This window comes from Orbicella franksi, chromosome 5, assembly GCF_964199315.1.
Source record: "Orbicella franksi chromosome 5, jaOrbFran1.1, whole genome shotgun sequence".
Taxonomy (NCBI): domain Eukaryota; kingdom Metazoa; phylum Cnidaria; class Anthozoa; order Scleractinia; family Merulinidae; genus Orbicella; species Orbicella franksi.
The window spans coordinates 28,424,901-28,452,392 of NC_138149.1; the positions used below are offsets into that span (position 1 = coordinate 28,424,901).

The 27,492-nt window shown below is 42.1% G+C and overlaps 2 protein-coding genes and 1 non-coding gene across 3 annotated transcripts in view; 2 read left to right on the plus strand and 1 right to left on the minus strand.

Moving 5' to 3' along the window:
- The window catches only part of LOC145487982 (uncharacterized), a 35,149-nt gene extending 8,496 nt beyond the window's left edge, over positions 1-26,653 (minus strand). Inside the window, exons 1-4 of the mRNA XM_081466747.1 lie at positions 26,063-26,653; positions 21,748-21,892; positions 19,292-19,930; positions 19,112-19,170 (exon numbers count right to left, since the gene is read on the minus strand). Of these exons, the coding sequence (XP_081322873.1) occupies positions 19,112-19,170; positions 19,292-19,737 (505 nt within the window). The 5' untranslated portion in view covers positions 19,738-19,930; positions 21,748-21,892; positions 26,063-26,653. The remainder of the gene's footprint in view (positions 1-19,111; positions 19,171-19,291; positions 19,931-21,747; positions 21,893-26,062) is intronic.
- Positions 3,126-3,199, plus strand: Trnat-agu (transfer RNA threonine (anticodon AGU)). The gene has a single exon. It is a non-coding gene; the product is annotated as a tRNA-Thr (tRNA).
- LOC145487992 (uncharacterized) lies at positions 9,278-10,299 on the plus strand. Its single transcript, XM_081466756.1, has one exon. The coding sequence runs from the start codon at positions 9,440-9,442 to the stop codon at positions 10,046-10,048; it is 609 nt and encodes a 202-aa protein (XP_081322882.1). The 5' UTR covers positions 9,278-9,439; the 3' UTR covers positions 10,049-10,299.
- Positions 26,654-27,492: the final 839 nt, after the last annotated feature.

Here is a 27,492-nt window from a genome sequence, read left to right on the forward strand (position 1 = left end):
ATTCTCTCTCTATTTATATGCGTGATAGTTCACCACTAAAACGTTTGTGTAAACATGAGGGCTTCTAAAAAATAAACAATTGAAATTGTATTAAGTGGGTTTTTGTCTGTTTTTCTTTTTCGAATTTTACATTTGGCTTTCACGGCCTTCATCTAAAAAAATTGAAAATAATTCAATATGAGTTTTGACAGGAGCCATAATCGGGGACGGAGACCGTAAGCGCGCGCTATTTTCTAGCATTGGGGCTGTCCCTATGATATGGGACAATTTTTCTATTTTTAGAACAAATTGCGCCATCATGTGCGGCACACGCGCGTACATGCTGCGTGGATTTTTGCGGATATAGCGCGGGGAAATGGCGTCCAAAATTCCCGAAATGTTTGATGTTTTTGGCCCACAAATCAATACGTTCATGTCTGTTGGAATTTTTCTCAAGTATTTTCGTCGTAAGCTGCTCCAGTTTGAGTAAAGTAAGACGGTGTCGAATTTAGTTATGTCCCGCTTCATATCGCTGACCAAGTTGTGTTCCGCTGCTTCTTTTACAAGAGCTCCACATTACTCCACTCTAAGTTTCACATATGTTGAAGATTAACAGCTTTTCCATAACACAGCAAAAAGCCAGTTGGATATATTTGGATATAGCACCGTTTCAGGACTTCAAAGTTTCCCTCCTCTTGCCACACGCTTGCGAGGATTTCGCCAGGTCTATCTCGACCGAAAAGTAAAACAAAGTAATTGCAAGTTTGAGTTTCGCCTGAATTGTAAGCAACGCTTGATGCTTTATCAAGGCCCAATAAGTGACAATAAAGTTTATGTCTGTAGATGCTGCTCAGTTTTGTTTGTGTAGCGTGGGGCCTGAGCCCTAATGACTCACCGCGCTTGCGCCGTGTCTGCGTGTGTGTGAACGAAGCGTGTGTGCTTCGGTGTTGTGTTGTGAAGGCAAACAGTTTTCCTTTTCGTTCACGTTACATTTGGTGGCAGCGGTGGGATCTTTTTTGTGAAAGGAAAGACCATGGAAGAAACTGTCAAAGCGTTGGAGGCGAAACTAGCCCAAATGGAAGCGAAACTTGCCAGGAAAAGCGAGAGTTCAGCATCTGCTTTGGCCAGCTCGTCCAGCTCAGCCAGCTCGCCCGATGTACACAGTGCACTTCGAATCAAGCCTGAAAGTTTCTCGGCTGGTCCGGGGGAAAATTGGCTGGCTTGGCTGAGGAAATTTAAAAGTATTGGGGCACTTAACAAATGGAATCAGGAACTGCAATGTCAGATATTGCCGGCGTATTTGAAGGGTCTTGCCGAACAAACGTATTACAGTTTACCGGCGGGTCAAACCAACATGTGGGTGACAGTCGAGCGGGCCCAAGGAATCCCGTCAAGTGCATATTTCTACCTTACGGGCCAAGTCGAGACAAGCCAACGAGGATTTGCACAAGTTGAGATGTGATATTTCTCGTCTCGTGGAGCTAGCTTACCCGGATGACCCCCCGGAAATTTTAAATCGTACCGCCAGAGATTTTTTTGTGGGTGCACTTAAGCCAATAAGCTTGCGTGAAAAAGTTTTGGATCTGGACCCCAATTCCTTGGATGAGGCCTTGGCTGCTGCACAGCGCTATGAATCTAATCAGAAAGTCCTGGAAAAAGGAAGTGCCCGAGTGCTTACCACAAGCTCAGCACCTTTCAGACAAGTTTTGGTCCTGGTTCTCAACAGGGGACTCAAGAGCCCCCACCATGGGCAAGAGACCTCTTTCAACAGCAAGCTGAAATTCTACAAAAACTGAAAAATATTCCTCATGCGGGACAAGAATCAAGTGCAGGGAGGCGTGAAGGTGTGGAATCTAGACAAGGCCCCAGAGCATGTTTTAAGTGTGGCAGCTTGACTCACTTCATCCGTGATTGCCCATCGCAGAGCATTCCATTTCAGGGAAACTTGAGAAGGGCGGAGCGCAACCAGAAGTGACCCTGCCCGGACCCTCTCAAGGTGCATTTCTGGATTGCGAAGTAAATGGTGTCAGATGTCGAGCTTTATTGGACACTGGTGCTCAGGCTACAATTATCAGTGACATACTGTATCATCGTGTTAGGAGCTGTACGGAGAAACTCTTGCCTCAGCAAAAGCCCGTCCTTGGAGCTAACAATATGCTACTTGATATCTTGGGGTCAGTAAAGGTAGCACTTAAGCTCGGTGGTATTGTAGCGCAACACACGGTGTTTGTGTGTGGGGGCATGGCACCAGAAGTATTAGTTGGCATAGATTTTCTTAAGACCCACAAATGTGTGCTTGACTTTGACACTGAGACTGTCAATACTAAGGAAGGACCCAGCAAGATGGTCTTTGGGCATCTTGACAAGGTTTGCAGAATCACAGTGGCCGAAACCATAACGTTGTTACCAAACATGGTTGCAGACATACCTTGTCAGGTACAGGAAGCAAATGGCTTAGATGAGTTAGTGGGTGTGCTGGAACCCTCAGACAAGTTCACAGAACGATATGCAGCTGGAACATTTCGAACCGCAGTAACCATCAAGGGTGGCCGAGTCCCGGTTCGAGTTTTCAATCCATCCAACCAGCCAATAAGGGTCTACAGGTGCAGTAACATAGGAAGTCTCCACCCATTGGAGAGTGAGTGGGAGTCGTCCAAAGAGGGCCGTACAAGTATGGGCTACAAAATTGTCTCTTCAGTTTCCTCTGAGAAAGATGCCTGGAGTTAAATGGTGCAGTACAGTACACATGGAAGACTTTGAAAGTTGCTGCAAGTCAATGGAAGAACTATTCCCAATCAACTTTGAGTCAGTACCTGAGGAGGAAAAACGCCGGCATTACGAAGTACTGGCCACCCATGCTAACTGTGTCTCGAGAGGACCGATGGATTTAGGTACTGCAAAGGGAGTGCAGCACACCATTGACACAGGTTCCGCACAACCAATCCAGGTGCCACCCCGTAGAGTCCCTTTTCACAAGAGAGAAGAAGGGCTTCTTCTTTCCAATTGCTTAAATTTACTGCGATGATCATCTTTCACTTTCATCTGCAACCGCAGTTCATATACGAATTATTTCATATAAACTTCACATCATTTCATTCCTCACGGAAAGATATGAACTCAATAAAGTGACCTCGCTCCCAATGTGTGGCTTCATAGCTCAGTTGGTAGAGCATCGCACCAGTATTCGCGGAGGTCACGGGTTCGAATCCCGTTGAAGCCCTGATTTTTTCAGGCTTCTTTCCAATTGCTTAAATTGGAAAATTTACTGCGATGATCATCCTTCACTTTCATCTGCAACCGCAGTTCATATGAATTATTTCATATAAACTTCAGAGAAGAAATGCGTCGACAAGTCGACGAGATACTGGAGGCTGGGATAGTAGAGCCTTCCTAATCTCCATGGTCCTCTCCAGTTGTGTTGGTGGCTAAGCCTGACGGCAGCCAGCGTTTTTGTGTGGATTACCGTGCTCTGAATTCTGTAACCAAACGCGACCTGTATTCGCTTCCTCGATGTGACGATATATTGGAGAGCTTGGCGGGAGCGCAGTGGTTCTCCCACCTTGATCTGCTAAGAGGGTACTGGCAAATAGGCGTTGACGTGGAAGACCGTGAGAAAACAGCCTTTGCAACCCCGGATGGCCTTTATCAGTTCTGTCGATTGAGTTTTGGCCTTACAAATGCACCGGCTTGTTTCATGCGGGCTATGCACATTGTCCTCAAGGGTTTGTGCTGGTCAGACTGTCTAGTTTATCTAGATGACATCATAGTCTTTGGCCGAACACTGGAGGAACACAGGGAGAGGCTCGCACTTGTTCTGTCCCGCTTGGCAGAAGCTGGCTTGAAGATTAATCCTAAGAAATGCAAGCTGTTGTCTGATCGGGTGGTTGTGCTAGGTCACGTCGTGACTCGGGATGGTATATCTACTGACCCAGAGAAAATACGTGTAGTAAAGGAGTGGCCTGTACCTTCAGATCCCCGCCAGTTGAAAGCATTCTTGGGCACAGCTGGATACTACCGACAGTTTGTGCCTAACTATGCCCAGGTTGCGTGCCCGCTGTACAGGGCAGAACAGAAGGGAGATAATTTCACGTGGTCAGCCGAATGCCAGGAAGCCTTTTTGTCCATTAAACGTCACTTGACAAATGCCCCAATACTTGCTTTCCCACAATTGGATGTGCCGTTTATCCTGGACACCGATGCCTGTGACAGTGGGTTGGGGGCGGTGTTATCACAGGTTTAAGGTGGAAAAGAGCGTGTGATAGCCTTTGCTGCGCGTGCGCTAACAAAGGCAGAAAGGAATTACAGTACTACCTGGAAGGAACTTTTTGCCCTTGTGTGGGGCTCGGAACACTTTGAAACATATCTCTTTGGGAGACGCTTTCTCGCCAGAACTGATCATAATGCCTTACACTGGCTAAGGAACTTTAAGAATCCTAAGGGCCAGGTGGCTAGGTGGCTTGAACGGTTGAGTGACTTTGACTTTGAAATGAAGCATCGCCCTGGTAGTTCGCATAACAATGCTGATGGTCTGTCCCGTCTCCCCTGGGCCGAGCAAGAAATGGTGCACCCTGAAGTGGGGAGCGATGTTGCGTGGGTCCACTCTGTGAGCGTGGATCCCCTTTCTAATGAGAGCATTCAAGTGGCTCAGAGTCAAGATGAGGTCCTTTCTCAAGTCGTGAAGTGGCTTGAGGTCGGTGTCAGGCCTCCCCGGCGTGACGTTGAGGGAGGTGGACGCAAGCCGCTGTCATACTGGTCACAGTGGAACCGGCTACTTGTCAGGGGTGGTCTGGTGTTCAGGCGCTGGGAGGATGATGAGACGGGCCAAGAAACTCACCAACAGCTTTGCTTGCCAGAAGGTCTTGTCCCGAAAGTGTTGTACGCCCTTCATGATGCTCCCTCTGCAGGCCACCTTGGTGTGACGAAAACCATAGAGCGAGTACGGAAAAGATTCTTTTGGCATGGCTTGAGGGAGGATGTTGAAAACCATGTCAAGAGGTGTGGACCATGTGCTGAAGTCAACGACCCCCCTAAAGTGCCCAAAGCTCCCTTGATCAGTGTCAAGTCAGGCCATCCTCTGCAGAGAGTAGCTATTGACATTGTTGGTCCTACACCAAGGTCTAGCTCGGGCCATGAGTGGTTGCTTGTGGTCTCAGACCACTTTACAAAATTCGCCCAAGCGTTCCCGGTGAGAAATACGTCAGCAGTCACGTTTGCAAAGAAGGTGATGGATGAGTACATTTGCCGATTTGGATGTTTTGAGAACTTACACTCTGATCAGGGTGCTAATGTCGACGGAGCAGTCTTCCGAGGACTGTGTGACTTGATTGAGGCAGCTAAGACACGGACAACACCGTACCACCCCCAAGGAGATGGCCAGGTGGAGAGGCTGAACAAGTCCCTCGTAAAGATCTTGTCTAAGCTAATATCCGATCATCGCCGCGATTGGGAAGACTGTGTTCCAAAGGCCTTGTTGGCCTATAATACCAGCGTCCATGAGTCGACGGGATTCACCCCCTATCGCCTAATGTTTGGGAGAGAAGCCATCTTGCCTTTGGATGCTGCCCTTAAGTTAGAGACCTCGGCGTTCCCCGGGTCAGCGAAAACATATCCGAAGTATGTTGTTCAGCAGAAGCTTCAGGTGGAGGTAACAGAGCAGCTAGTGAGAGAAAACCTTAAGCGAGCACAGAAATCTCAGAAAGCCTATTATGACACCAAGTGCTATGGTCAGCGGTTCCATGCTGGAGACCGGGTGTGGTACAGAAACCGAACCAGGGTCAGGAGGAAGAAGTTCCTTAAGCCTTGGTGTGGCCCCTGGAAGGTCATAAAGGCCTTGTCTGATGTTACCTATCGTATTGAGGAGGAGAAAAGAAAGCCTGGAAGGCGTCGGCAAAGGAGAGTGGTCCACTTCAACTACTTGAAACCGTGTCATTCTCCCCCTCAGGAGACTCTTTCTCCTTCATCGCAAGAGCTCAGTGGCCAGGTGCCGGGAACGCCAGTAAACTCTGGCGAGGTTGAGTTGGAATGGTTGGAAATTCCTGCTTCTCCAGTCACCGAATGCCAGCCGGATGCTCGCGAGGATACTAGTGTGTTGAGTTCTGTTTCTCCAGTCACCGAACGCCAGCCGGATGCTCGCGAGGATACTAGGGTGTTGATTCCTGCTTCTCAAAATGCTGATGTCCCAGATTCTCCAGTCGCCGAAATTCCACATCAGCCCGAGACTCCTGTGGAGAGTAACTCACCAGTTGCTGATCCGAGTCAGAGACCGAGGCGTGAAAGGAGAGAGCCACCTTGGCTTAGAGACTATGTTAAAACAGTTGTGTGCTAGCCAGTCTAGCCCATGGACTTTGTTAGAACTTTTACACGTTAAAGTTACTGAGTTCAAAGGAACTAATCCTGCTCTTAAGTGGCGGGGGATAGTGTAGCGTGGGGCCTGAGCCCTAATGACTCGCCGCGCTTGCGCCGTGTCTGCGTGTGTGTGAACGAAGCGTGTGTGCTTCGGTGTTGTGTTGTGAAGGCAAACAGTTTTCCTTTTCGTTCACGTTACATTTGTGTAAAAATCCAATATATTGTCTGTTGTCGATGAATAAGAGCGCCCGTCGATGCATGTTTTGTACAGTCAGTAAAATATGACAAATTGGACTTTCGTGTGAAAACGTACATTGAGCTCATATAATATCTCTAGTTTTTAAATATGCTTAAGGTTGATAAATGTTTGAGAACATATTAAAAGCTTAGCTGAAAATATGTGAATACAGCAGAAATAATCAGCAAAGTTACGATGACGCTTTCTTTAATCAACTCGAAAAAAGATTTTGATTTTGTTGGTTGAGTTACCAAAACTCTATGTCTATTTTATTTTCTTTTTTATTTTTGCAGTGTAAAATTTCACTATGTTAAAGAAATACACATGATGTTAGTAGTCTTTTGGCGTTGGTGAAAATTGTTGCAGCATCTCAGCGCAAAAGACAACGAAAGAAATCTTTGTCAAAATTTGTTGACAATTGAAAACACCGACTCGGATTTGAAGGTGCACGAGCTGCACTATGCAAATGAGCTACTTATGTACGCGTCAGACTTTCCTTTAAAAAACTTTTGCAAACTCGCCAAACAAACAGAAGCAATAAGAAACTATCAAAAACAGGGTTTGGTTATGATTAAGCATTGTTTCGGGAAACTCTCAAGTGAACTCGATACCAGAGTAAAGAGTTTTCTTTCATAACTTTTCTTTACAGAACAAACGCAAAAGCTTACGCGTTCAACTAGCGCGAACACATATTATTCATTCACTGCGCGAAATTGAAGTCTTGTTTTCGACCCTTTCACCTTTTCCATCAGCTCAGAGCATAAAACTACATACAAGGGCCCTGGATCTAATTCCTTGCCTTATTCCCTGCCATCGCTGTGAAAAATCTGCAAGAGAATCTCGCAACTCTCACCATTTGATCATGCAACGTGACAACATCCACGCGAGAACCCCCGACACGTGCGTGGATCCGGGCGGATATATGACGTCAGGATGGCGCAATTTGCTCTTAAAGTAGAAAAATTGTCCCATATCATTGGTGCGCGCGGATCACAAGATTTTCTCCGTCCCCGATCATGGCTCCTGGTTTTGAACTGGCGCGAGGAAGAAAATTTAGCGGTGGACAATAAAGACAATAGAGTGTTTATTTCTCGGAACTATCGGCCTGATAGTTTCCCCTTAGACATTTGATGTTCTTAAAACTATTTGCCCGAGAAGCCAAGCTTCGAGGGCAAATATTTGTTTTAAGAACATCAAATTTCCGCGGGGCAACGATCAGCCGATAGTTCTTCGACAGAAACACTCTATTGTTTAAATAGAAATCTCGAGCTCATTATCTAATTGTTTAAGAGATCACAGAAGGCGTCAAATTTGTGGTAAGAACATCAGTGACAAACTCGGCTATCGCCTCGTGTGCCACTTTTTTGTTCTTACCTCATTTTGACGCCATCTGTGATCTATTACTGAACAGACGCACGGCAACATGGAATCTATTTGTTAATGGTGCACGCAGGAGGTTGTTAAGCGCGAAAGAAGCGTAAGAGTCGCACGAGGCTACCGCAAACTTTTGGTAGTTGAGCTCTCTGTCCTTCACGGCTTCTGCGGCAAAAGAAAAGAACAATATGGAACCGGACATTTCTTTCAGCTGTAAAAACGAGAGTGGGGAAGAAAGCGGACAAACGCCCCTGGCTTTGAGCAGTTTAATTTGAGATGCTCTTCTCCAATAGCAGGTTTGTGGGTTACGTTTTCCTTTCCAAAACTATTTGCCCGAGAAGCCAAGCTTCGAGGGCAAATATTTGAATATTTTCTACTTCGTTTTAAATTGATAAGCTGCGCGTTTAAGGTTGAAATTGAATACATGAATGACTTAAAAAAAATGATCTTTGTTACTTTCGTTATTTTGTTAAATATAAGCTTATCTGAACAGAAACCTGAGGCTTAAAGGAAAATGTTAGAAATGTAAGCTTATTTTTTTGTGCACGATGCGGTCGTTCCTTCAGGCGGCTGTTCCTTCAAGAGTTCAATTTACGATCGAGCAAAACCGAAACCCGGGCCGACTGAAATAATTCATCAGAGGCTACCAATATTTGATAAAACTTCCTTTTATTAAAGCTCAGTAAAAGTATTATCTTTAACGTTTTTGGAACAGAAGAATTTCGTATGTACGGCTTCCCCTAAAACAGATTTTTGGTGAAACTCTCATGTGCACGTCTTGTTCGCCGAAAGCATTTAAATGGCTTTCGACGTCGGAAATGTTTTACAATGAAAGCTTGTGCTGGATTTTATTGTCGCCAAGTCGCTGAAAAAATATCTCTAAAATTCCCGTCATCGGGTAGAATGCCTGGACATTATTAATTATTCATGACCGGCGAAGCGGCAAATTTGAATGTTTGCGTGTCGTGAAATGCCCTGATTAAGAGAAGAAAGGGTCCAAATTGGCCCAATAGCGTTGATAAAACTTACTGTTCTGGTTTCCAGGAGTTAAAACTTCAACTTTCACGCGCGGCTTTTTGAAGAAGAAGGGTTGAATCTTCAATTTAAGAGGTTAATTAAGTTGATATATGAGGTATAAGGAGTAGCTTTTTGCTCTTGAAAATGGGCAAAAATTGGCCATTTTTTGTATGGGGACCGTTTTCAGAAGCAATTTTCAGACCATCTAAACCGGCCTTCCTAATTTTCACGCACGGCAAATGAAAGATGGCTTTTTACTGACGCAAAACCCGTTTCAAATTTGAAAATCGGTCCATAGGAACCTGTAGCTCTTTGAGTTTGAAAACTTCTTGTTGGAGTTGCATTTGAAAATGGCGCGTCTTCGATGGAAGAGCTATTGTCTTAAGCACACGTCTGTATAACAATGGCTGTCAAAACTAAACAATACCCATTCAAGAAAACCACTTGACTGTAACTGAAATATTCATTACCGCGAATTTCAAAAGTATGCTGTCGGCGCAGCTGATTCATTCGAAAACCTGTTGCTCAATGAACATGGAAAGCGAAATCGTAAGTGATCGGGAGCTCTTTTCAGAGCTCTTCGAAACCCCGATCCATCCCCTGCTGATCAACATAGTACCTCCGTTCGTCAATGAAAGCAATGGCATATTTCAATTTCAACTGAATGGCGAAGCTCTTTGGAGATGGAGAGAAGTTTGTGGACAGCCGAACACAGTGTTTGCGCTTCTGCAATTAAGTATTCTGCCTCTTGGCTATCGATTGACAGAATCTGCTGGAGAGCGCGTAGGAAAAGCGTTGGCCGAAAGCATCAGGCGGTTTTGGAGAAAGACGCAACATGTCAAAAGCACGACGAAACGGAAAGAGATGCGAGCGGAGACGTGGATTAAGCTGGGAGTGAAACCGGAGGAGATCGCGGAATCACCAAAAGACGTCTTGGCTCACCTCATAGAAGAGAATAGCAACCTTCGCGAGACTGTGGAGGAAAAGGCGGCCGATCTCTACAATAAGATGCGGCAAAGACTAGCCCACTCTGGAAATGACTACACAGAAGTGGGAAAGAAGCAGCAATACAGGCAATTGACACAAATACAGTGAGTAAACTTTAATCAAGTGCTTTAACTATCGTAAACAACTATTGTAAACAATACCTAGGGAAAGCCTTCACACAAATTATGACAAGACCTAAGAACATAGCTACCTACGGTTGTATACATAGGATCATATTGCCCTTTGTTATTTCTTTGCAGAAGGAAAGCCAAAGATGCACTCTGGTTCGGAGAAACATATGGGTTAATGCCCGAGTCCTTGAAGCTCCGGGATAAAACCGGACAGACTCATGACATCAATTTAAAGGGTATTCCGACAGGTAACTAAACTTCAAACACCAATATACTGTAATAGAGTACTTCACGAGAGCAAAAGATAACTGTCCTCTTTTCACTTTCTTGGCAGATGGTCCTGAGAAAGAAAACCTGCCCATTAGTGGAGCCGTTCCTGACATACGTGTACAAAACGAAGACCATTCAAAGCAAGGAGATAGTTCCAAAGGTAGGGAGACCTTTCTAACAAAAATTATCTTTAAACAGGGTGCCTTCTGAGTCACAAAAGTGGTTTTCAGAACAGCCCTGCTTTGTGCGTTTAATAATAATAATAATAATAATATTTATAATAAGAATAATAATAAGAATAATAATAACAATAATAATAATAATAATAATAATAATAATGTCTTGTCTCTATGAACACGAAGAATAACAAAACATAATATGATATCCTTTACGTAAAGAAATCACACCAAAACCATGCTATACATCTAAAATCTCATTTAGACTATCAGATAGTCTAAATCTGTGCTATTTGGAATGTATGTTTATGTGGTACGAACATGTACGAACGTGTATGTAGGTGGTACGAAAATGGGTGGTACGAAAAGACGTTGGTACGAAAAACCCGGATACATGTAATGGCCTATGGTAAAAATCGGATGCAAATATCCATTACAAGTCCAACGCTTGAAATAGCCAGCTTGAAATACGCGATATCGGAAACAATAGAATAAAGAATAACTTTCGAGGCCTTTGTTTCTTAGCCCCGCCTTGACAAGTTAATGAGCTAAGGCAGTATTCCCTTCGGAGGAAAGCGTACGTGATCTTTGACCAATCAGAGCGTCCCTGTTTACGCTTCGCTGCTAATATTACAGACCTATAATTTTTATTCGACTGCAAGTAAATGTCCCGAGAACAATAGGCATTCTACGCGATGTTATGCATTACTAACGTCGAAAGGTTGATACAGACCAGTTTGTTGTCGTTTTAGTCCGTCGGAATTTGGTGGCTCACAGGAATAACTTTCAACATCTCCGGAAGAATTATTATTATTATTTTTTTCATATTTTTGAAGAAGAAAAATAAGAATTATGTTTTAAAAGGTGTCAACATCGATGAAAAAAACCTGATTTCGGCATTGAATATAGGATTCCCTTCAGGGGTGGTATGCTTGACTTACAATTTTTGGTCGCATACACGAAAATGAAAGACAGTAAGGAAGATCGCCTTCTCTGAGTTTCAATAAGTGAATCTTTCCCAACCCCTCCTGAGTAAGCTGGTCAGTTTGTCAGCGGTGCAGACGCTGTCTATAAGTTGTCCACCTGACAACCTATGTTTCGAATTCCGCGAAAAGTACATACGAAACTGGATTTACTTTTCTCACACATACGGTCACGCAACCATAACAAATCTTTGAAGTGGCCACGAAGATCGCACATACAAGTAATGATTTTATACAAGGCGGACTCAAGCACAATAGTGAACTGAAATGTTAGCAGACCATTTTGACGCCATGTACCTAGCATGGTCGTACACACCTTCGGAGACTAAGGGGCAGTTAGTGGGGCAAAGGAAGACAAAATGGCGGGGAAAAATCGGCGAAGGAAAGTTGTAGAGAAAGTAAGAGAAGCTCTTGTCCCAAACAGCTCTGTGAATGCTGGATTCTGATTGAGCAAGACTGGTAAGCTGGTAAGTGGTAAGACTCCGTCCCCAAGGCTTAAGGGCTCCTCGCTTCCTCCGCAACTTTTCTTCCCGAATTTTTCCCCTGCAGCTTTGATTTTTGCTCGGCCCCGCTAAGTACCCCTGAGTATACGATGATGGGTCGTACAATGTGCACGGATAGAGTGGTTGTAAGCGACTAGATGGAGCTTTAATCTTCTTTTTTATCTTAAAAGTGGAATGTTCATGGCCTACTTTCGCAAAGATCAATATTGGAGAAAAAAAAATAAAGTGAATCTCTCAGTAAACCAAAGGAGTGAGTGCTTAATACTAAAAGGTATTATTAAGTTATTTTCCATTAACAAAGTCCGGTTAGGATATGTAAATGGCACTCGACTTTTCGGTTAAGCCAACTGGTACCTTACCTGGAGAAACAGTACTTCTGGAAAGGTAGTCTCAATTCCCCGGTGCTATACTAAATGGCAATTGATGTTCCATTTATCATTTTGCATCATTTGCAGCAAGGTTCCAATCGAAGGCTTCCCGCCTCAACCAAAGTGATAGCATCTTAAAGCTTCGGGAAAATTTCAAATGGAATCCATTCTTGCCGAATGAAATTCGTAATCACAATTTGCAAATTAAAATGGCAAGGAACCATCAGACCTTTAAAAGGGGGCTTCTGACTAAGCTTGTTCGGTCAAGATGGGTGGATATTTATTAAGTACTTTTTTTTTTATGAAATTACCTTTCTTATGATTAATTTTCATGATTTTATGATTTTTATAATTATTGACACAGAATGTTAGAAATGATTAGGAAATGCCCTAATTTGACTCCAGATGCATTAGAGAGATTGACAGTAGCTCGAGACTCTCATTTTTTGGCGTTTTCGGGTCATCCTGTCATGTTGCATGGAAATATGTGTCTTGATTAAAACAGTGATAAAGAAATCACGCCCTGCTCAAGCGCTTTCTTTCTGAAGTAGACGATATAAAAAAAAAGGAATGCCAGTCTTTTTTCGTCCACTCTCTTATCTTCCTTTTCTTGCTCTTCTCTAATTTTGTTTCATCGCTTGGAGTGATTTTAAGGCCTTTAGAAGTCGTGAAATCAAAGTGCATGTGGGTGATTTGGTGCAAAGTATCGACACGGTTTTCATAAATCCAGCCATATATGTAGTATACCAATAGCGACAGTCCTTTTCACGCTCGCTGAATAAGAGATGGAAAAATGCGACGGCGCTTGGAGAGGAAAAGGGAGGGAGGGGGAACGAGAAGCGCGGTAGCGTGGAGACTGAAGCATGCAAGGAAGATCGAACTGGGCTGGAATGAGATGCAGAGATCTTGTTTATACCTGTTAAGTAAGGGACTGGAGCAAATAACATACTTTTGACGCGCTGAATAAGTGGAGGAGAAATACTCCGCGCCCAAAAGTTGAACGTTTAGTAAAGACCCGAAATAATTGCCAATACTCAAAAGCGAAACCCAAAACTTAAACAAGTAAATCCTAGCCACCCAAAACTTAAGGCAAAGGGCTATGCAATTGTAAGGGAAGAGGGTGTGAATAAAATATCCAAAAGCTGCCAGCCCTTGAATGGTAAAACAGGAAAAAATACTGGAGATAAAGGTACAGGATTAAGGAGAAACAAAAAGGTGCATGAGAAACCCGCCCAAGCGATGACAGTCTGAGTGTCAGTAATCCCACTAGGGCATTGGACGCCCTTCAGGCTACTATGGGAAGAGGGGAAACGATGCAACAGTACGTGTATGATAACATAAGGCCAAGGTTATTGCAGAAGTTACAAGAACATGGGTGTACGAACTAACAGCAAAACAAGGGGAATATGTCACTGAATAGTACAAACCGAGAAAAAAAGGGCGTAAAAATTACGCCGACCCAAACGAATAGTGCTGCCGACAAGCACGGCATTTGCTAGGCAAAGCAACCTCGACAAAACATAACTGAATAGCACAAAACATAACAAAGCGGATAGTACTAACTGAACAAACCCGATGTTTGTGAGGCAAAGCACGCATAAAAAAATATCCCTGAATATAACAAAGCGTGCAAATTGAAGAGAGCCGAGGGAACAGCGCTGCACAAACCCGATGTTTGTGAGGCAAAGCACGCACACAGGAACGTTACTGAATATAATAAAGCGTGCAAACTGAAGAGAGCCGACGGAAAAATACTGCACAAACCAGATGTTTGTGAGCATGCATACAAGAACATTACCGAATATAACAAGGCGTGCAAACTAAAGGGAGTTGAGCAAAAAGCATTGCACAAACCCGATAATTGTGAGGCAAGGCAAGCATACTAAAACATCCCTGAATGTAACAAGACCTGCAAACTTGAAAGGAGTCGAGGGAAAGGCACTGCACAAATCCGGCGTTTGTGAAGCAAAGAACACATAAAATAATAAACATGTACAGTTCTGCAACTTCACAGTAAAAACGTGAAAATACTAAAAGGACGCACGGGAAGGGAAAAACATGGATAAAAGCCAGGCAACGGAATAAGGGACAATTCGTAAACGACTAAAAGCAACAAACCACAAGAGAGAGGTCTGTTGTACCAGTAAGGGTGCAAAATTTGGGTTTCCATAAACTGGACCTGCTGTACGCGTTCAATTGAGTTGAAGGAATCAAGAACTGTGCAAGCAGCATGGACGAGAACTTGATCATCCGGCATAGGGTGCAACACGTGAGTTTACGAAGCGAACGGATTCTTACGCGAACTGGGCTGAAATGAAATTGTTATGAAGAGCAGACGTGAATGTTTAAGTTTCTGGAAACTTCTAGAATGTCAAGTCACGCAATGTTTGTGCCGGAATCTTCTATTGTCACGCTATGGAACATTTTAGAACATTCTCCCGCATGATGTAATTATAATGTAATGCTACATAAATAGAAGCTCCAAGAATGTTCTAGAATATTAGTTAAATGTATATAAAGAGTCAGGTAGTTAATACAGATCCCGTTAGTAGTTCTCGGCAGAGACCGAGAGAAGAAGCTGTAGAGTTCCGTTAGTAGTTCTCGGCAGAGACCGAGTGGAGAAGCTACAGTCCCGTTGTTGTTCTCGGCAGAGACAGAGTGGAAAAGCTATAGAGTGCTATTGTTATTGTAAAAGCTATTGAGGAACTTTGTTCAAGGTCAAGTGGACTGTAAGGAGATTTCTTTGGAGACACCGAGATTTGTTGTGAGTTCGTGTCAGTGGTGACTAAAGTTTAGCAGTAGGCTTAACTTAGTTTGGTAGTAGATTTTATTGTTCAGAAATCGCTCCTTTGTAGCTAAGATTACATTGCATATTGTTAAATAAATAAGTTGGGTTCATAGAAGAGTTTCGTAGTATATCTTTCTGTCGGTCAAGCGTACCGTAACAAAATGCAGAGATCTTATTTATACTCGCTTAGTAAGAGACTGGTGCGAATAGCACAAGAACCATAAAAGTAACGTACTTTATCTTCTCACAATGTGAACTAAAAAACAGATTTCTTGAGATTTTCGTGACTAGACTAGAGGTATCATATCAGCTCTTGTTCTTAGGCCATCGTAGCTTGATTGAAAATATAACACAAACTCTTTAATTTTGCAGTTAAAGCTGAAGCATCTCTCGCCGTTTATGGTGGTAGTAAGTTTACTTTTACTGCTATTGTACAACAAGGTTAACAACTTTGTCTCCAAAGTTGTTAAGTTATGTGAGCGTGACAATGTTCAAAGTGTTCATGAGTGCTCGTGTGCACATTTCGAAAACTATCCAAATGTTTCGACATTTCAAAAAGGCTTTGCCAAACCGGAAGGGCGGGGGAGGGGGGGGGGGGGTAAAGGGTGAAGTTGGGGACTTACTGACGGAAGGTTACCACGTGGCAGAACTCATACATCAGAACATCAGAACGATACAAAACACAGAACAGGTTTTCCTATTGTTCAATGAACATTACAAATCTCTGAGCATGCCCCAGCAACATAACATACCAAATGAGGTTTGATATACGTCGTTCTTTAAAACGTTTAAGAGCTAAATCTAAATCTGAGCTCATGGGTTTATCTTCGGTGGGTTCATCACGAGAAAGATTTTGCACCTGAAATTGGGAGGGGGAGGGAGGAACTTAAAAAAAAATTGTTCAAATGTTGTTGCTTATAGTGGACGATGGGCTTAGCTAAACCTAGCTAGTTCTCAGGCATGCCACTTAAACTGGAAGATAGATATATTTCAAATAAAAAAATAGGCTTAAAAGCCCCAACTGGCGGGAGGCAGACCAATTGGCTATTTACAAGCATGACCGAAGATTTGAACTAGGGTCTTCCGAGATCCCGCACTGTATCCCCCGTGGGGGGAGGCAGTGGGATGATCGCGGTTGCCTCGATGTTCTCTATGCCATTGTGAGTCAGTAAAACTATTGTGGTCATTTGTTGGCGTGAAAACAATGGAGGAAACATGTCACAGTTTGGAGTTAGATGTAAACCTATGTAAGAGCAGGGTTTGCACCGTTTGAACAAGAGACATTGAGGGGCTGCGATGTACTCGCCGGATACAGAAGTGCAAACCCTCATACAGATAATAGAAGTATTAAGGTTTTCATAATGTTGTTATCAAAATAGAAATAGCGCAAGCCACACCCAAGGCGCGTGTGCCGTTAGAACCAACACCTGTCAATGCGAAGACGAGATACTCAACTACAAGGCGAAAGCTAAGACTGAATTAGGAAATGGCCCAAGCAAAGAAGTAGCAAAGTTTACATAATTGCGTTCCACCAGCATCATCCTCTCGCTTTTTCCAAAACTGGCATACTACCGACTGATAAACGTCTTTGAAGAATGTTTCTTCGTTCATTTTCTGGGACTTGTCTACTTGCATAATTTTACGCCTTAATGACCCCAGGGAGATTATTTTGCTATAACAAAGAAGCAATGGAAAACTCTATTGTGTTTGAACAAACATAGTTGTTTTGTTTTGTCTAATTAGTTAATAGACTTAATAGAAATCGATTTATCCGCAATCATAGATTCTTACAATGGCTGAGGCGTAGAAGACGAAACTGCGGTCCATATAAACTTTGGCCCAAGGCGCGAAAGCCGATAGTAATCACACTACTTGATCTCGAGACTAACGAGGATCAGCCGAATCGTCTGGATAATTAGTGGCGTTATGTCTAGTCAAAGTTTAAATTCACATTTACGGTTCAGACCCTGAAAAGTTCCATTTCACCGACATAATTTGTATTTTCCAAGCAGGAAAATTACAGCAATCACAAGGAAGTATATTTTCTTCTATTATGAAATTACCCCACTAAAATGTGGGTGGTGCTAAGGGTTGTTTGCTTTCAATGAAGTCGAGTAAAGTGTTCCATTCTCTTCTTTGTAAATTGAAACATTCTGCATAGCGAATGGAAAAAAATAAACGTCCCCAGTTCATAGCACCACCCTCAATCAGTCTTTCATACACATCATCAAGTATTGGGAGCGGGAACTTCACACAGTCAGGTCGTTTAAAAGAATATCCCACTTGTTGGGCTACCATTCCAAGTGTTAAAGGATAAAACATTGTTTCAATCAACTTCAAAGTTCACAATTATATAATCTCACCCCCCTCACCCCTCCGCCCCACGACCTCGATGATGTCACTATTATATTTCTATTACATCATTCTACCTCGTTAGATTATGAAGCCATCCTTCCAATGACACCCTCCGGGCCACCCCCTTGTTTTTTCATTCGCTGCATTCCTAAAATCTTGAGTTGAAGCTGAAATTAATTTTTGAAGCCTTCAGAAATTTCCTTGCCAAAAGTGGAGCCCCATGGCTAGGAAAATCGCGCTAAAAAATTTGGTTGTCACGTTATTGTCCGTACTATGTTCGTCCGTGTGTACGCCACTTCTTGCACACCGATGTGAAATATCACATTTTGTAAGACATGATGGCGTGTTGCGGCACACGTTTACAAGCTCCGATAGTCTTGTTTCCTGTTCCTTTCGCAGAAAATTACCTCTTTTTTTACCAAAGTTCTTTTATATAGAGTATTTTAACTTGTTCATAAATTAACAGTTCTCACCTTTTTGGGGAGTAAAAATCGGGTCTGAAGTTCGGCTAAAAATACCTCTGTGACGCTATTACGGGCGCTCCTTCGGGCTCGGGACGCCGAGCTCTCAAGTAGTATAGCAGGTGACTGGCAAATACTGGCAGTCTGAGAGGGTTAAACAACCGAATTGAGGCGACGCTTGGGTTGGCGAAATTTGAATGGGGGCGAAATTCTGGTTTACCATTCTGTACTGGTTCTGGTTACCAATCTGTACTGCCGGTATTTGTCAGCTCCCGTCTCCACTACTCAACGATCTTTACAAATTAGAACCTTAACATAATGAAAAATCTTGAAAAGATCTTTGCAAGGATCCTGCAAGATCTTCAAAGATCTTGGCAAGATCTGTCAGCATTTTAGAACATTTGAAAGTCCCTGATGATCTTTGACGATCCTAAAGATTCTTGGCCAGGATCCTCAATGAGGTCCTGAAGAACCTTGGAGAACCTTGAGAGAATTTCACAGTATCTTTCGCATTTGGTGTGAAATTTGACGGAACTCTTGAGTCATGAGTATATGATTGTGTGAGTCGAGTGGCCATGAGAGTGCCAGGGGAGAGGAGGGGGGGGGGTGTGCAGTGTTCTTCCAAGGATTTTCCTGTAGGGTACCCAGGGCCCCCGTGCCTGATAAACAGCTGCAGGAATTGAAAGGGGTCAAAGTTAATCGCGGTCCGTGACTGTTGTTTCCGAGGATGAAGCAAAAACCACAAGCCAGGAGCGAAAAACGTGAGCCCACAATTCACATGATCAGTTATATGACCCAAGCTGGCAACCAAAATAGTACTGAAGAACGTACGTTTGACATATGTGGAAACCATTATTTAAATGTACTTATTTCCAAGCATAAAAAACTGAAAGTCAATCACAAAATGGCTCTGTAAGTCCTATTTGCTTGTATAACATCCGATTTGATCTTTTGCGCTATCAAGGGTGCATTTTTTCATTTGTTCTTTTTTTTTTGTGGAAATCCTGCAAGACTATGGCCTGGTAAGAACACTGCGTGGGGAGTTGGGTTCACTTAATTTGGAATGACCTTTATTACTGGGATATATAAGTGTGCATGTTTTGATATTCAAATGCCACAGCCTTCAATATGCTTACCAGCTTTCCGCGGCCTTCTATCTTCCACTTTCTTAGTCATACTCTCTTTTTGTAAAAGCCTAAAACATAAATAAAAAATGTATACATATCAGAAAACTCAAGCATTAAACAATATATGATATTTTGCTGCATGATGTCCCGTCAAAGATGCCAAAAGGCGGAACCTGCAAGTACATTTACCTGACCACTTCGACTTTTTTGTACACCTCATCTGCATTTTCGATGGTCACACGTAATTGCTCTTGATATCCAATGTTTGTGAACTCTTTCTGCAATCTCTGCTCCACTTTTCCCGCTTCAAAGTCTTCCACAAACTGTATGAAGCTGTGCTCTGAATGACAATACAGCTCCACAAGAATTGAACCTTCGTCAATATTCCTGACTTGAGGGTCAACCACACCAGCCTCATTTCTACCTTCTAAACCATTTCTTACAGCAGTTTCTACAGGTCGCCTGTTAGCCAAATAATATGCAGCAAGTGATAGCGCACCGACACTAATGACGCCTGCTAGAATGGTGTTATCAATTTTAAGTGAGACTGATACTCCGGTGGTACTGACTGAGGCTGAGAACTCCATTGCAACCCTGGCTGCCTCTGCTACTGCATTAGCACTTGCATCTGCCATAGGTGCCACTCTGTATTACGGAAATGCTGTGGAATAACTTTTTACGACTCTCTAACTTGTGCTGCTCTTAAACGTCACCAAAGTTGGAGCAAGGATGATCGATTCCAATCACAACTGCGGACTGACGTTGTTTCAAACATGAAGAAGCTGTCCAGGATGAGATGCACTTGAGTTTTGGGTTGACTGAAGGGTCCTTATGCCGCGGAAAGTGAAAAATAAGAAGATTAGTAAAGCAAATATTCCCGTTGCTGAACTGATAGAGCCCATTTAGCTATCCAAATACACATTAACTTTATAATTTGCTTGTCACAATTAAAACTTTAGGAACTTGTAAGAACTTTTCAGAATGAACCGCCGTTATGAGAATGGGACAAACGTAATACAAATATAGAGTTTATATGGGAATTTAAGGGACTTCAATATCAAATAACTTCCATAAATTTTGCACTTGTGCATAACGGGGGTTCCGCCGGGCACGCGAGCAGAGCCCCATAGCTCGGAAAATTTGGTAAACAGTTTTGTTTGTCACGTTATTGTCCATTCAACGGCCATCCGTATGTAAGCCACTTCATGCATGCCGATATGAAATGTCACACTCTACAAGATATGATGGCGTGTTGCGGTACAAATTTACAAGCTTCCATGGTCTTGTTTCCGGTTCATAAGACAGAAAATTACCTCTTTTGGGCTTAAACAGGAAAGCAAAAACACCAAGCAATATTTAAGAGGCACCGACAACAGTAAGAGTAATAAAATCATTACTGGTGAAGAATACGAGGAGAAGTTTTCTTTCCTTCGAGGGCCACAAAGACATGACAATCAATGCGCTGTCCATTGTGTTTTTAATACAAATCGCCGATTTAATGCAGCTTTCAGGACTAGAGATCAACAAAATGGTAATGTACAGTTTTAAAAGACTGGTAAATTTACGGCCATTACAATGACTGCAAGGCGGGGGGCAAAAATAATATTCAAACTACGCTTGAGCGTGAATAATTAGCAAATATTTCCCGCAGTGGAAGTGGCTTTTTAACGATTATTCCACGTGCACGCGTTGGATATGAGATGGTAGATAGGTAACGAGGCGCGTAGCGCCGAGTTGGCTGTAATAATCTCATATCCAACAAGCGTGAGTGGAATAATTAATTTATTAAAAACGCCCCCAAAATATAGAAAACTAAAATAAAATAAAAATAAAAACGCCCCAAACATTCACGCGTACGCTTACCATATTTGTAGTCATTTGTAGAGCATGGTATAATGGCTCATAACCCACGATGGCTAAGTCAATAAATATTCCCGAATTGCATTATCCAATGATCCAGTTTTTAATTATAGTGGATATTACATATACCATAGCCATAGACACTGAGGGGAATAATTGATTTAGTATACACCAAAGCAGCAGGATGGAAACCCCGAAAAAATTGATTAAGAAGACTTCAGAAAATCCTTCGCAAGTAAATTCGCGAGGAAAACGTGAAGCAGTGCAAGAGAAGTCATTGGGTGATCAACAAGAGAAATCAAACGTGTTCCGTATGTTTCGTTAAATTACAAAACGGTAAACACAGCGGAAAAAGTGGTTAATTCGCTGATCTTTTGAAATGATTAGTCCATAACAGTCTTCACAACTTTTGCTGGAAGTTTTTGCCCAGAAGATTCATGCTCACTGAGGGGAATTACCGAGTTGCAGTGAGCGACTTTTTGTTGTAAAGACTCCCATCGTGTTTTCTACAACTTTTGAAGGCACTTGTCAAGTTGCTTCGGCGTGATAACTTCAAAAGAAGTTACAAGAGGGTCTCAATGGGGTAGTGACTTTTACGCCTAACGGTTAAATTGTTGGCCCTTTCACGGCGAACGGTCGATTTTTTTCCCGTTATGGTTAACCCATATTTTAATAATTAACTGGAACTATAATAGTCAATTTCCATTGGGTTGGAGCATGGCGAAATCATGAAAAGTATAAGAAACATTCTCGGTTGACAAAAAAATGAAGTTTATGGGGCTTACCGTTCTTTAGAAAGAAGCAATCGTCCTCTTCGCCGATTTGAATCCTTGCTTTGTATTTTTCTATTGGCTTCTCCTCTCCAGAGCGATAGTTACTAACATTTGCCTTCACTATAGCCATAGGTAGCCGTACATAGCAAAGATGCCACTGATAAAGAGAAACAGAACAACAAGGTCCGAAAATAGCAAGTCAAAACATCAAGGCGGCTGTCAAAGTGCGTGGTGCGATCCATTTTAAAGACACATCCGCCATTTCCGGCGTTGTAAAATGACTGTAATTAGCTGAATTAGTTAAACGATACGCAAATGGAGTTCATTACAAGACATTTGAGACCTCAGGCGCCATAATCGGGGACGGAGACGGTAAGTCTCGGGATTCGCGCGCACCTATGATATGGGACAATTTTTTTATTTTTAGAACAAATTGCCCCATCCTGACGTCATATATATTGAGAGATTCTCTTGCGTATTTTTCACAGCGATGGCAGGGAATAAGGCAGGGAATACGAACCAGGGCGCTTATATGTAGTTTTATGCTCTGAGCTAACGGAAAAGGTGGGTTTTTCAGGGTCGAAATCAAGACTTCAATCTCGCGCTGGGAATGAATAATAGGATCTGCTCACGTTAATTGTAAGCTTACGCGTATGTTTTTGCGTTTGCTCTGACTTAAGAACATAGCAAGAAAACTCTCTACTCTGGTATCGAGTTAATTTGTGAGTTTCTCAGACAATGGTTCATCATAACCAAAACCTGTTTTGATGGTTTCTTATTGTTTCTGCATGTTTGGTGAGTTTGCAAAAGTTTTTGAAAGGAAAGTCTGACGCGTACAATTAGCTCATTTGCATAGTGCAGTTCGTGCACTTTCAAGTCCGAGTCGTTGTTTTCAATCGTCAACAAATCTTGACAAAGATTTCTTTCGTTATCTTTTCTGCTGAGATGCTGTAACAAATTTCACGAACGCAAAAAAGGCTACTATCATCATGTGTGTTTCTTCAACATAAGCATAGTGAAGTTTTACACTGCGAAAATGAAAATAGACAAGGAGTTTTGATAACTCGATCAACAAAATCGAAATCGTTATTCCAAGTCGATTAAAGAAAGCGTCATCGTAACTTTGTTGATTATTTCTGCTTTATTCACATATTTTCAGCTTAGCTTTTAATATGTTCTCAAACATTTATCAATCTTAAACATATTTAAAAACTATAGAGCTATTGTTTGAGTTCGATGTACGCTTTCACACGAAAGTGCGGCGGAAGTACAATTTGTCATGTTTACTGACTGTACAAAACACGCATCGGCGGGCGCTCTCATTCATCGACAACAGAGAATTTACTGGATTTTTACACGAATAAAACTGAGCAGTATCTACGGACGTAAAGTTATTGGGCCTTGATGAAACATCAAGCGTTGCTTACAATTCAAGCGAAACTCAAACTAGCAATTATTTTGTTTTACTTTTCGGTCGCGATAGACTGACAAATTCCTCGCAAGCGTGTGGCAAGAGGAGCTAGGAAACTATGAAGTCCTGAAGCTCTGCTATATCTAAATATATCCAGCTAGTTTTTTGCTGTGTAATGGAAAAGCTGTTAATCTTCAACATATGTGAACTTTAAAGTGGAGTAATGTACAGCTCATGTAAAAGAAGCATCCGTCGGAACACAACTTGGTCAGCAATATATATAAGCTTACAGCGGAACATACCTAAATTCGACACTGTCTTACTTCACTCAAACTGGAGCAGCTTACGACGAAAATACTTAAGCAAAATTCCAACAGACGTAAACGCGTTGAGTTGTGGGCCAAAAACATGAAAAATTTTGGGAATTTCGGACGTCATTTACCCCGCGCGACATCCGCAAAAATCCTCGCAGCATGTACGCGCGTGTGCCGCAGGCGATGGCGCAATTTGTTCTAAAAATAGAATTATTGTTCCATATCATGGGACAACCCCAATACTAGAAATGGCGCGCGCTTACGGTCTCCGTCCCTGATTATGGCTCCTGGTTACATTTTAAGCTTTTTTACGCCTAAGGCCATCCCCCTTTTTTTCTCTGTTTAGCGTCGTCCGACCGACCCAAATTTTCGCGTTTTCAAAAAAAAAAAAAAAAAAAAGTTACGCAGAAGGCGATGAAGGCAATGACACATTTTTTTCAAACAATTGTCACTTTAATCTGAAACATAAGAAATTTTTGGCTTACACATTTTTGGCTTACAGTTTTCCCTGCTCTCGTTTGATTTTAACAACGACGTCGACTTTTTCCTTCCTCCATTGCCGCGATGTTGACTTTGTAACCACACCTTGTTGTTTCCAGGCTCCACGGATATTATGCTGAGGTACCGGGCCTCCTAGCTCCAGACTCCTTTTCCAATTTTATTTTTGTTTGTTTTTTTCCTTTTCCGACCGACCGACCCAAAATCAGAAAACGCATTCGACAATAAACGGAAAAAAGGGGGATGGCCTAACGGTTAAATTTTTGGCACTCTAACGGCTAACGGTTAAACCTCTTATAAAGTCTTCCCGATTTGAAACTATGCTGTAAACAATAACACTTGAGTTGTTTTGTGAAAGTTATCGTAGACTGCAATTGTAAACAAATAGTTTTGTATCGGTTTTCGGACTTTTCGCCGATAGCCTGACGGTTAAGAAATAGAAGACATGTTCCGTGTTTTATTGAGCTATCGAAACACGAGGGGAAGTTTGGGAGAACGGAAACTGCTGTGGGAATACGAGCTCACAGGCGAGTGTTTCCACAACTTTTTCGAGTTCTGCCCAATTCCCATGGAAAGAATACGCGAGAGCACTATCCCTTCTCAATGCGTTTGTGGGCTTTGTAATGAATCAATCTGAAGCGAAGTTTCTTCAACATTTATTTCATTCGGCCATCTTTCGTTGCCAATTTTACGCTTAAAAAGTGAACAGAATTTTCCATTTCACCTTCGCAGATATCCTATGTTCTCGATATGTTCTCGGTGTTTGGATATCCTGATGAAACACTGTCTCTCATGTTTGATATATTACTTATCAGTTGAGTTATCAGTAAAACTGTCGGTCAGTTATCAGCTATCAGTAAATTTTGCTGATCTGAGATCATTTCTCTCTCTGTCGGTCCAACCCAACCCAGGCCCTCTATTAGTAGCTGTTAGTGTTTTCAAGGCACCGACTGGGCTCACAGTGTGAGGCCGACTTGAAATAAAGCCGATAATTAATCATATCAAAATCGAAGTTTTAAGGAAAAAGGTAGAGTTACATTTTCTTAGTCCTGCAAACACCAGAGAAAAACATGAAATAATCGAAGTGTCACGGTAGCATGCGGGCTTAGTCATATCACTGAAGGTTTCAGTTAAATTCCGCACACATTTCAGACTTTATAATTGAATGCCGTTCTTTCGCATGACCGGCCAAGGAAAACTTGTTTTGGGTTGTTCACAACAAAGCGAATTATAAACCGATCTTACCACCTAATCAACTCGCCCAAAATGACACACAAGCTATTCATTTATTTATACTGCTCAGAATTCTCTACTGATAGGCTTAAGTACACGCCTTCCATTTTCTAACATGTAACATGTTTATGAGAAATGCTTGGCAAGCGCCTCTCTCTGACGTGGTTGGAATGCCTGAGCATTCAACCTTAAAACAGTGTTGTTTGATGCGAATGAGGTGTTGTATTTACAAACAAAAAACTTCAATTAAGTTTGAGCAGAATTTAACGAAACGTAAGCCTCTTTGGCAGTGTCATGACTCAGATAAACTGACCTCCGCAATCAGACTGCTCAGATCTGCCCCGCTATAGGAACTAGACCCACAACTTGAAATTATACAAAGAAATAAACGAAATTACCGTTGAATCGAAATTAACTAGACCGGGCTAACTCGTGACTCGAGCTTAAATTAGAAACGATTTGATTTGCTTAAGTGCGACCAAACGAACGACATGTACTAAAACTCGAAACAACGAACAAACCACTGAAACGTAACCACCGAAACGAAACAGTCGAAACGAACGAAACGAAACCAACAAAACAGTCAGAGATATCATTATCATTATTAAGAGCTAACCGTGAACATACTAACCTGAGTGTTGTTTTGGCTAACAGGAATGTTATTCAGCCGGGCTAACCGGAGTGCAGGACTACCGTCTCCTCAGCTGCAAATAACGCTTAGTAATCAGGATAATGGGTTCTTTTGTTTTGTTGATTTCGTTTCGTTTCCGATATATTGGCAGTTTCGTTAAGTCTTTACTGCATGTAACAATAGCATACTGTTTCAAAGATATCTTTCGTGACTACAAAATCGGCAATGAAACAAACAAACCTGTGGATCTTGGAAATCTTATGAACTGAAATCTTATGAACACCCAAACAGGAACTTGATCGTCGTAGGTGAATATGCACCAATGCCTACCGAAGGCGATGCTTTATGGAAATTGATCACTACAGTAGACTGTTCATTGGATGAAAACATTCATTTGTCTTTTGGCGCGGCTAGCTTAATATCACCAAGATATCGTCCTACTGTATGTGGCGGCCAAGAAACTTATTTCTTTTGTTTGTCATTTGCTTACCAATCAGACTGGACCTCTTTAGTGGAACAGACATTCCTTCATTGAAGGATCCTCTTCAAGGGTGGTGTGCTTGACCAAAGATGTATCTTTGCACAGTTAACGATATGCTTCTAAAGAATCGGGAGAGAGGGGAGCACGTATTTATTTTAGGAAAGTGGGAAGAAAAAACAAACAAAATGGAATTGAAGAAAGATCATGCACCTTCGTCTTATTCGCCATCAGTGAATCTTTTCCCAATCCCTCCTGGGTAAGCAGATCTATTTGTCAGCGATACAGAAGCTGTTGATTGGCAAGTTGTCGACCTTACAAACTTCGTTTTCGCAAAAAATACAGAAGAAACTGTATTCTGAAAAACCTAAAATCGCTGTCTGATTTAAAGGTTTCTAAATTAAAGATGAGCTTTCGACTTCCAAGCTGCAGCCTTTGATGAATAATAATAATCACGCGAGTGCATGAATATTTAAACTAGTCAAGTGTGAAATTCAATGGCTTAATCGAACCACTTGCAAAAGTTTTTCGTAAAAACGATATTCGAAAAAAAAGGCATTAGAAATTGTTGGAACTGTTATAAAGTGCCGGGTATAAAGAATGCAACATTTCCAACCATTCTTAGACAAACAATCATCTTTCTGACTTTGAAAACGCAAGAGTGATTCACCAAAGCGTGATTATCAGTGCATAACACACTTGACAGACACCACTAATGGAGCAGATAACAACTCCAAGCTGTTACCTAGGTAACACTCAGTTCTTTTTGAAAAAAGCTACTTTAATTGTCTTAATTTCAATTTCAATGATTACTCTTCACTTTAATTCTCACTTTATCATTTTTTTTAATCACCTGCGTAATATTTTTTATCACACATAGAGTCACGCCGGCGTTTGTAGTCGAGAAGATCGCACGGGCAAACTATGGTTTACATCGTGGCCTCCAGTGAGCTAAATTGTTAGCAAAATTATTAACCAGAGGAGTGAGTGTTCAAAATGGCTAATGTTGAAAGGTAGTAGCGCGTGGTACTAAATTTTTGCAGTAGTTTATTTTGGCGAATCAGTGACTTTTTGTATTTTGCAGGAACTAATTTTTACTTTGCAAAAGGCTGTTTTTTTTCTCGCTGGGTACTAATTTTTTTTTGGGGGGGGGAAGTCGTGTTTACTTGATGTTACAACATTTCCACATTTT